Source organism: Apaloderma vittatum, unplaced genomic scaffold (assembly GCF_000703405.1).
Source record: "Apaloderma vittatum isolate BGI_N311 unplaced genomic scaffold, ASM70340v1 scaffold5077, whole genome shotgun sequence".
In the NCBI taxonomy this organism is placed as follows: Eukaryota; Metazoa; Chordata; class Aves; order Trogoniformes; family Trogonidae; genus Apaloderma; species Apaloderma vittatum.
In genome coordinates, this window is record NW_009727700.1 from 5,958 (window position 1) to 16,889 (window position 10,932).

Sequence of the window (10,932 nt, forward strand, 5' to 3'; positions counted from 1 at the left end):
AAGCTGAAGACCTTTTACTTATTTCCTATTCATTTCTTTTCCCCCCCGAAGGAGCCTGGACTAGTGACCCTATTTTTTAAAGGGTTTTTTTTCCATCCTACTCGACCATAACTCTGACTTTTTGGACATCTGATCCAACAGCTAGAGCTGGAGTCTTTTTGCCTCTTGCAAAGCTCTTGCTGAAATTCATGGCAATCCTGTGAGCACAGTCATTAGGCTCAGGCCCTTCAAAGCTCCAGAGTGCCCAAGACAGAACTATTGCCATTGCAATGAGTGACACACCTGATTAACTTAGCCAGGTTACACAAGGCTGGCTTCAAAATCAATTCAGAAAGTAAAGCTATGTAAATTGCCTAAATGAAATATGAATTACGACTTCTCACAACAGCAATTCCATTTCATTAGGGGACTATAAAACGTGAACTGTTTTTCTGCATGCTCACTTTATGTGATGTCACATGTTTCATATTTGCAGTGAATGCTCAAGACACTGAGTGAAACAAAAGAGGCAGGAAGTGGCAACCCTCCGTAAAGGCTTGGTCTGTGAAGTGGCAGCAGTCAAAGACACACTTCCAGTACTTTTGAAAAACATGTGAATGTTACAAAGCTATAGGAACATTACCATCCGCAAAAGACAATACTGCCACTTAAGAACAAGAGATGGACAGTCACAGAGCTATCTTGAGACACCTGTTTCTAAGGACACAGAACAACACTAAGGAGCACAACGGCCATAGTCCAAAACACCTGCTATTATTTTGCTATTATCAAAATGTCAGTACACTGGAAGTATCAGCACACTTGGAAACATCCTGTTTCCAAGTGTATTCCAAGATGTATGACACCTTTGTTACAGGATATACCTTCTTTTGTAAGAAAATACTTCTTTACTGGAAGTTAGATAAGTACATCTAGGCTGGAAAGACAACCATGAACAGTTTGGGATATAAGAGAGAAGGGGTAAAAAAGAAAAAAGGGTTTTGAATTCCATTGCTCCTATTTTGCTGCAGCTTCTCTGGAGTAGGTCCAGAGAAGGGCAACGAAGCTGGTGAGAGGTCTAGAGAACATGAATTATGAAGAGCAGCTGAGGGAGCTGAGACAGTTAAGAGCAGGCTGAGAGGAGACCTCATTGCTCTCTCTAACTACCTAAAAGGAGGCTGCAGTGAAGTGGGTGTTGATCTCTTCTCCCAGGTTACTAGTAACAGGACAAGAGGAAATTGGCTCAAGTTGCACCAGGGAAGGTTTAGATTAGATACTAGGAAAAAATTCATTACTGGAAGAGTGGTAAGGCATTGGAACAGGCTGCCCAGGGAAGTGGCGGAGTCACCATTCCTGGAGGTGTTCAAAAAATGTATAAATGTGGCACTTTGAGATATGGTTTAGTGGTCATGGTAGTGTTAGGTTGACAGTTGGACTTGATTTCAGAGGTCTTTTCCAGCCTTAATGGTTCTATGATTAGGCTCACTACAAAATGTTGATAAATGCTTTTTGTTCATCTGGTGACAATTGCCTGGCCTTTAAAGATGAAAGCCCTCAGTGCAGCAATGAAACTCCAGTTGTGTTGGTCCCTTTCTGTTTAAAATAAAAAGCAACATAGCTACAGAAGAATCTGTGGCATCCACTAGAAACTGTTGCACAGTTAACACTCTCTTCCATAACCTTTATATCAAGTACCAGAATGTTCCCTATATCAGAAATGAGAAAGGGATTTCTCGCCTTCATCCTTTCTCCCATTCCTACCCTCAGAAAAATGAATGAGGAAGTATTTAAATAGAAGACTCCACAACAACTTCCTACAGTAATATTTACCTTTGCATATGTATGTAATATTCTCCCACGACTGATCTATCATGCATTCTGAAAAATTCCTGTCTCCAACAGAATAATATCCTTCTTTACACCGATAGTACACTCTGCTTGATAGAGTGGTAGAGTCGTCCCAGATCATTTCAGTGTGTGGAATCAGCAAAGGTTTGCCACAGTTTATTTCTGGAACAGAAAAAAACTGGGTAACTACACCTGAAAATCAAAACAGGTAAAGCATATCATAGTGTTTAAGGAAGAGAGATGAACTGTCCCAGTAAGTACCACTCTTCTTCACAACCTAGTGATTTTCAGAAGGCAGGCCAGCCCTTTGGAACCCAGAATTTTGTGACTGGAGACTTTCTATCAGGGTGAGGCATTGATCCTTCAAGGTGAACCAAAAAATATAAGTGTCCTGTTTAAAAGTGGAGAACAATGATCTCTAAGTCAATTTTACAAATGGATCTATCTTTCCACAACACTCTCTTATGACCCACATGCTATTTACTTGTTTATTTTACCTATCACTAGTAACAATAGGTTGGAAAAATGGCACAGAGCCCAAGGAGTGACATGGAAGAAAAGCATCAAGAAAGTTATGTTTCTTTGCCAGTGGATTCAAATCAAGCTTTGGGGGGAAAAAAAAAAAAGGAGAAGTTGCTACAGACAAGCAGAAAGAACACTTTTGGGGGAAAATTTCATGGATTATTCAAACCACTTCATAGATAATTTGAAAGCTGGGGTAAGACACTTATAAATTAATTAATTTGCCCAGTTGTTTTCAGAGGCTTCGTAATAAAATTAGGAAACAAAAAATAAGGAGTGAAGATGAAATGAACAGAAGAATATTATTTAGGGTTAAAATTCCCTTTCAAATCCACAATAACCATTACACTCCAACAGAAGATTCTGTATCCCTTCACTTACAAGAAGTAAACAATGTAAGAATTAGAATCTTATCTTCAACAAAACTTATATGCAGAAAACAAGTGCTTTTGAAACTGTTTAGTAAATAATCTTAAGTAACTCTGAAATTCTACTCAAAAAAAGGTAAACAAAGAAGTAAAATTCAAAGTTTACAGAATCATGATCTGTATAACTTTCAAAGGAAAAGTTAAACATATGTACTGCAACGGGTGATAGATCTATCATTACTATCTTCCTCTTCATATCCCAATGTGTATGAACGTATACATGTTATAAATCATCAGAACAGGCTTCAGAGTAACTAAGGCACACGCAAAGAATATGCTTAGCTTATAGGACAGCATGAAATGAGATCCAAAAACTACTGTTGCCTAACTCCAGCTACCTGCCTACAGCCATCCTGTAATGAGACTGAAAGGCAGAAATGCAATATGTTTCTGTGTAACATAGTGAACCTTCTATTTAGACTGATGAATGAAAACAGGAACATTAAAGAAGACCGTAAAAGTAGAGAGTGGTTGTAATTACACATTAAAAAAAATTAAAAACTACTACATTTGATTGCAATGAACAGAAGACTCGACCCTGCTGGATCAAGCTGAAGAAATTAATCATACAGTGAATGGAAAAGTGAAGTTATGCCAATGTGAAAACTGACTAAAGACTGTAATTATCCTGAGGTCACATTAATTAATAATATGAGCTCGCAGTAAAAATACATTAGATTTTTTGTTGGGCAAAATACTTTTTTGTAAGCATAACTTTGTGTTTTTTCTTATCACAGCTACATTCTTCCAAATTGTTGCAATAAAATGGATTTATGACTCATGTCAAATAACAACAGCATGCTCGAGCAATCACAATTTTCAATTAGAAATGGTCAGAATATGGGAATTTTAAGGGGATACTAACTGCTAATAGTGGTTCAATTTCTACTAGTGGCTTCAAGCACAGAGTAGATATAGAGCTAAAAAACGGCAGCAATTTAGGCTGAATTTTCACCTCCTGGTAATCCCAATATCTGACATGCAGTGGGATTTTGTCTTTAGAATATTCATTTTTAACAACTTATTGAAACTTGATTTGCAGCACAGATTAAAAAAAACCAAAACAAATCTGTTTAATATATGACCTTTGGTGTATGACTGAAGACTGAATACACTGAATGCCCAAAGAGGATGTCTCTAACTGATTACTGCTACTTATCATGAGGGCTGAAACAGTATCTATGCCAAATAAACATTAAAGCAGATTTGATTTACCTTTGCACACCAAATCAGTACCATCCCACCGTCCTTTGGCATTGCAGACCCTAGTCCGATTGCCACTTACAGTAAAGTAACCATGAACACAAGTGTAGGTAACTTCACTCCCATATGTGGTCTCACTTACAGATGCTGGATATGCATTTGAAACAGAAGGTGGAACCCCACAGTCCACAGCTAGGGAGAGGAAGAAAGAGGAAGATGAATTTGTTAGTCAAGCAGTTGAGGTCATGGCAGCTGCAACCCCATGAGTATTCCTTTCATCCTTATCAACTAGCCCTCTTCTCCTGTGGTAATCCAACACTCCCTCACGTCCTCTGTGATATCACCACTGACACAGACTGCTGTAGCTACTCCAGAGCTGCTTCTAAATAAAACAACTTTTCTGTGCCATTTTCTCAGTATGGCATAGTATGTGTGCGACTCCTTCCTCGGCCTAGCTGCTGGTATACAGAAAACATCCTAGATTTTTTTTAATCTTTAAGATTCTCCTGCTTTTATAAACCTGATTGATTGCAAGTGGAAAGCTAGTTCTATACCACTTGCAGTAAGCAACAGTCAGAGGGAGGCAGATGAGCAGAAACTGCCTTTAGGGAGTGAATTTCTTAAAAAGTGCACAAGGACCAAAGAAAGCAAAACCACAAAAAAGGTTACAACATACAATGCAAAAGCTTCCTGCTAACGCTAGAGTCTATATGGTGTTAAAAAGGGATTGTAAGAGTTGTTCTATTCATGAACCTGCTGAGTTGTCACTTACAAACACATAAAACAAAGAAATCAAATAGTACAAAAAAGCAATTTGTTTGATCCGATGTCCATTTTCTAAGGTAAGCAACCATCTAAAAGGCTTGCATGTTGGCATGACACAACACAGTCACATTTAACAGTTTAACTACACCTCTTCGCATATATCACATCTCCCTATTAAAATGACTTTTCATCTCACAACAACTTTTTACTAATATCCAAGGGAAGCTGTACTCTTCAAAGACACATTTAAATCCATATACTCACATTTAAACTAATAGGGAATCTGTTCCACTTACAACACCCTGATGCTAGGTCACACATCTTACCAAGTCTGATCTACCTTCAATGGCCAGTTTCATCCCGACTACAAAAACTATCCTCCTAAATTACCATAAGAAGGAAGACAAAAGATAAACATAGACTTTCCTGAAAAAGAAGACATTACACCTGGCCAAAAGAAATTCTTAAATTAGCAATAAGGACTTACCAGGGAAACTCTCACAGTTCAAAGAATTATTTAAAGGTATCTTTACTAATTTATTTTTTTTCAAATCAGACCTGCTGATTTTACAAACAGGAAAGTCCTAACTGAAACTAAGGAAAAGAGCTTGCAATACAAGGGGGAAATAAGTTTGTCATTTCAGATTCATGGGCTGTTTCTTGTTGTTTTGATGTATTTTATTTCAAAGAAACAGAGAAATGTCCTCAGAAACTCTGAGCCAATCTTAAATTTTTAAAAAATCACATACAATTAAAAAATCACATAAAAATGGAATTGTTGAAAAATATTAATGCAAATTAAATGTACCAATAATTCATAATGACTGCATTCCACATGCTTTCTTTAGGGACCTCCTGAGACTTTCTTTTTGTTTTCAAATTCATTGTCCTTTACGGGTTTTTTTTTGAAAAATGTTATTTCAGTTGTTGCCTGTAAGTTCGTGTTTAATTGTTTTAGATTTACTTTCTAAAGAATTTTCTAGTGATGTTTAATATTTCACCTTTCCCACTCACATTGATTTAACATCCTTATTCTAATTTATTCTTCCCATTACACACACAGAAACATATCTATCCATTCTCAAAGAAAAAAAACAAAATGAGATGGGAAAAGAATTAGAAACCAAGAGAGCTTTTCTATTTTGAGAGGAGGAACTCTCCCCACTAAGCAATAATTTTCAGGATGGGAATTCTCTGCTGTAGAATTGTTATACACAGTGTAGGTTCTGCTAGCTAGCACTTCAAGTGTCATTTAACTAACATACAGACTTTCTAACCATTCACAGGAACACCACAACATCCTGCACTTGTAAGGAATAATAATTCAGAATGGGCAACCAGAACACCCAAGGAAGCAGAAATTTTGAAGATGCTAACAGCAAACTTTACACTTAACAGATGTGAAAGCATTTGCTCACGCACAAATGCTTTCAATGACCTATCAATCAGACTATTCAAAGATCAGAGACGATATAATGCTTCTCTTTTGCATCTACAGTCAACCTTAGGAAAAAGCTTCACAAGCTGTCAGAATAACTGCTCTTTCATGAGCAGTGATCGATGCCTTTCAACTCAGGGGATTTTTTTCCATGAAATGCCACAGAAATTTAGTTGTTTTCTAGGCCTTTGTTCACAGGCACAAGGACATATCGTAGCGTCTGTAAAAATCGAAGGACCAGCATCAAAAATGTCATTACACTAACACAAAAAGGTGGCACAATTTTATAACTTGTCCTTTCCTTTTCTTTCTTACTTTCTTTTTTTTTTTGTAAATAGCCAGATAGTGGAAAATTATCCTCTGGATTGCAGAAAAGATTCACTGTCTTTCACTTTTCTCCACATGCATGAACCTCTGTAATGAAGAATTTAAGAAAGACTTAAGATTCTTTTTACCTTTACAGCTTAAAGTGTCAGGTTCCCAAGTTTCATTTGCTGTGCAATATGAGAACATTCCCTCGTTGCTGTAAAATCCTTCTTTACATTTATAACGAACCGCACTTCCTGGTAGCAAGCTGTAGTTCCCCACAATGTAGCCATGCTTCATTTCAGGAGGGGAACCACATCCAATTTCTGCAAAGAGATTGGGTTAAAAGATCTCACAGTACAAAAATCACAACACACAAACTTAAAATGAGCTGAGCTGAACTGAACAGTCACACCACAAAATGCACCCAATCTGATAAATATGAGAGGTCACCGAAGTGGTAAAAGACTTGTACTGGCCACAGCTGGAGGAACACAGTGATCCAAGTATTAAGCCACATCTTCATTAACATGCAGCTCAAGCCATTCACAACACACCAAAGAGGAGACACTGCAATGTGATGGTGCTTCAGATGTGCCACTCTCATTAAAGCAATGGCTGAATGATCCTTCAACACCAGAGGAAAGTTTCAGAACACAATGCACAGCCTTACTTCCCTGCGCATGGGAAAGGTGAAGCAGTACAGACAGGCTGAAACGAAGTCGTCTGGCCCTCAATTCCTCCATCTCTAGCCACATGGAGGCAGAAGTGAGTAAAATAAGGAGGGTTATCAGGAATTCTGGCAAAATGAAGCACAGCACTCCATCTGCAAAAGCTGAACAAACTACAGGCAGCATTACTCAGGTTTTACTCAGCGAGCTCTGCAGGTTCTTACAAGAACTCAGAACTGCAAGCAGCTCCCTCCAGCTGGGATGCCTGGGCTCATTACATACTCTGACAGCTACTGCTTACGCTGCTGGCACTCTGCATCTATGGAAACCCACACTAGAGAGGAATGGTTTCAAACTGTTGCTGTAGCAAGATAAACAGAACAGTTTATCTATGCAGGTGGCATGGTATGTAATAAATAGCTAAGCTGTTATTTTATTATTTCTGTCTCCTAAGCTTGTTTCACATGTCTGACCTCTCTTACCAGCTCTCTTATGCAGAGGAATTATATAAGCAAGCACATTATACCACACTTCCTTCCTATTCAGGAACTAACTACATCATCTTCATGGCATTATTAAGCTTCTCTGACCCTGCACACCTGAACTACTGCTGAGAGCCTGTCAAAATCATACACAGAGTCTACCACGCAGGCACCACTGGAACAAAACGAACCCAAGAAGAAAAGAACCAAAAGACATCCAGAGACTCTCACCTTTACATGAAACCATGTTCTCATCTGGATGAAAAAAACGCTCTCCATTTTCTAATTTATAACCATCATTGCAGTAACACTTGTAGCTTCCTTCAGTATTCACGCATCCTGCATTGCGACCACACAGCCCAGGCTCCTCACATTCATCTATGTCTAAAAATTCAGAGAAAAATATATTCACTTCATAATTATTTTGATTAATTAATGTAGGACCCAAACTTAAAACAAACACAGGCGTTCTATGAAGAGTTATGCATAGCTTCTGATGGCTTTTCTAGATAAAAAATAAGCTTATAATTGCCTGATGTTCAAGCATCTGGAGGGGGAGACTCAATTTTGTAGCTAGCAATCTTTTAAATTGTTCTGACAAATAGTTTCTCCTGCCACAACAATCCCAGAAAAATCTGCAAATATCTTAAATGGTTACAACAGTTCATTATTGTAACAAAGAACTGGTTAATATTCTGCATTAAACACAAGTATGACATTCTGGAAGAAAATTGGGTATGCTCTTACTTTTTATCCTAGCTTCTTATGCTGCAAAGATTACTTCGTGACTGTGACTGTGAAGCAATGATTTGTAACATAGCAAAGAATGCAAATACAACTAACTGACTGCTGGTAGAACCTAGATGTCAAATAAGCACTTGCATCCATAGCAGAAAGCGCTCTGAGACAGTTTCAGAAAATAAGACTTAAAGTGACGGAAAAAAAAGATTTGTCCCATAAAAAACCAAGTTTGGTATTCCTCAAGATCCTTTGTGATGTCTACCTGTACAGTTCGTGCCATCGTTGGGAATAAATGTCTTATTGTTGTTGGAGGCTTGGTATCCATCCAGGCAAACACAGTAAAAACTTCCGTGTGTATTGTGACAGAGTGTATGATTTCCACAGATCTTGCTGGCTCCAATCTGGCATTCATCTTTATCTGTCAACACATTTAAAACACATGAGAGAGAGAGAGAGTAATAAAAAAAGTAGGACAATCTCCCCTCATCACTCATTCTTGTGTAACCAGACTGGCCCTTTCTGGTTTCCTTTTTAAGTAATTACAGATGTAAACACTGCAAGTGAAGGAGTATTTAGATCAGCAGAGGTGGTTGGCTCTGGGTGAAACTGTGAATAAAGCTTCCTGATACAGCTTGAGTAGATCTAAGAGCTGTTGAAATCAGAGGGCCTCGCTCCCCGCTTCCGCTAAAAGGCACCGGCTGCAGCACTTGACGAGAGCTTGTGCTGATCTTACCCAACCCACCCAACTGGCAGAAAACATGGCAAAATACGCAGCTTGTCTTCTCCCACAACACTAAGGCAAATTAACTCTGTGCAGGCTCCAGCAGGTGCCAGTGCTTGTGAAGGAAGGGGAAGAGATCAGAGGTGGAGGACATTTCCCTTTAAGCAGTGGTAAGCTGCTACATACGCCCACACACGCAGCATTTGACATCACTCTTTGATTCACATATTGATTTGTAACATATAAGGTAGTATTAAAAAGACACTATCAGCTAAAGCAATAAAACGATGCTGAACAATACCTTTCACGTAACAGACATTTGCACTTAAGAAATCTGCGTATATACAAAATTCATTTTAAGTTACCCAGTAATGTGAGACAACTGGAACAATCAGAAAAAAATGTGCTAATTTTAATTGTCAATTTTATTGTCCAGTTTTCAGTTCAATAATGAATAGGTTGAAAAGAGGAATAGTTAAGCCCATCGTAGTTTTTTTTTTTGCTGAAGCTATAACAAAAAATATTCAATAAATCATTGCAATAAATGCTTTACAATAAAAGGTGTGACAAACCCCTACACTTTCTAAGACAAAACTCATTAAAATCATTGACTATATAGCAGAAACTGAACAAAACAGATGAGCAACTAAATAAAAAATTATATTTACCTTAAGTAAAACTAAACTATAGCTCATGGCTAGTCATTGGGGGGAAAAAAAAAATCCATGCATATTCTACATTTTGGAAGTTCTGCCAGGGACAAAGCTTTTACCATGTTTTGAAGAACTTGGCAGTAATACTGGAGAAAGAACATTCTAGGAATGCACACAGTTTCTTGCCATTTTACAAACAGATAGCCTACCCTGACAATGGGTTATTCCATTGCCTACAAATCCATAGTTACAGATGCATACGCTTTTTCCTTCAGTCTGATGACATGTAGCATGAATGTGGCAGGTCGCACAGACATCTGGAACTGATCTGTTCACAATTGCTTTAAGGAAAAAAAGACACAATTACTTCTTTAAAAAAAAAATCCTAAGTGTGGTCTGGTATAAGTAATGAGCACGGAATTTCAAGTGAAAATAAAATACAAATTAAAATGCATAGAATAAAATCCTACCTTCTCTCATTTCATTTCCAAATATGCAGGAAAACCATTGTCATAGTATTCAGAGACCAAAGTCAAAAAAATAAAGGATTAAACACAATAACTATATTGAACAGTTTTCTCCATCCAGCTATTCTCTCACAACAAGCAAAAGTTCTCCAGGTGTTAGTAAGGCTTATGAGACATATAATAAACAGCTCTATCCAATATTATTATTATTTTCTCCATATTCATTTTCTTTCCATTTCATCATGATTTCTGTTTCCTCATTTTTTCTATTATTTGGTTTCTGTTATTTACACATAGACATTTGGGCTATTTATCAATTTATTTCTACCTTGTATACAGAAAAATGCTATTCACAAAAATGAAGCTGAGAATATTGCCAAGATGAAAATTACTTAAGTCATTTTAGAAATGAATTTATATTAGGAATAGTTAGCAGCGTATGATGTGCAATCCAATTTAGTGGTGTTTGATAGGGCTATAAATATATATGGAAGTAGTGTAAAATATGCACTTATTCCCTTATTTGCATTCATACTTTTAGTGCATTATGTGCATTGCTCTCTATTTTTGTAAGATCTTTTTGTTATCTTCACACATGTACTGGCTTTCCAAATAATAAATCTCAGAATGGATAGCTTAAGCGTTAAAGAAATAACTAATAACGCAGAAGCTAATGTTGTCTCATGATGTTGTACGGAAGTTTTTACT

The 10,932-nt window shown here is 37.4% G+C and overlaps 1 protein-coding gene across 1 annotated transcript; it reads right to left on the reverse strand.

The window, feature by feature from the left end:
- Positions 1-1,809: 1,809 nt before the first annotated feature.
- On the reverse strand, positions 1,810-10,098 carry SUSD1 (sushi domain containing 1; the record flags this gene model as incomplete). Its single annotated transcript, XM_009873756.1, has 6 exons — positions 1,810-1,989; positions 3,993-4,172; positions 6,639-6,815; positions 7,874-8,026; positions 8,646-8,801; positions 9,967-10,098. Coding segments are annotated over 6 exons (978 nt in total), but the record flags the coding sequence as incomplete, so codon positions are not given.
- Positions 10,099-10,932: the final 834 nt, after the last annotated feature.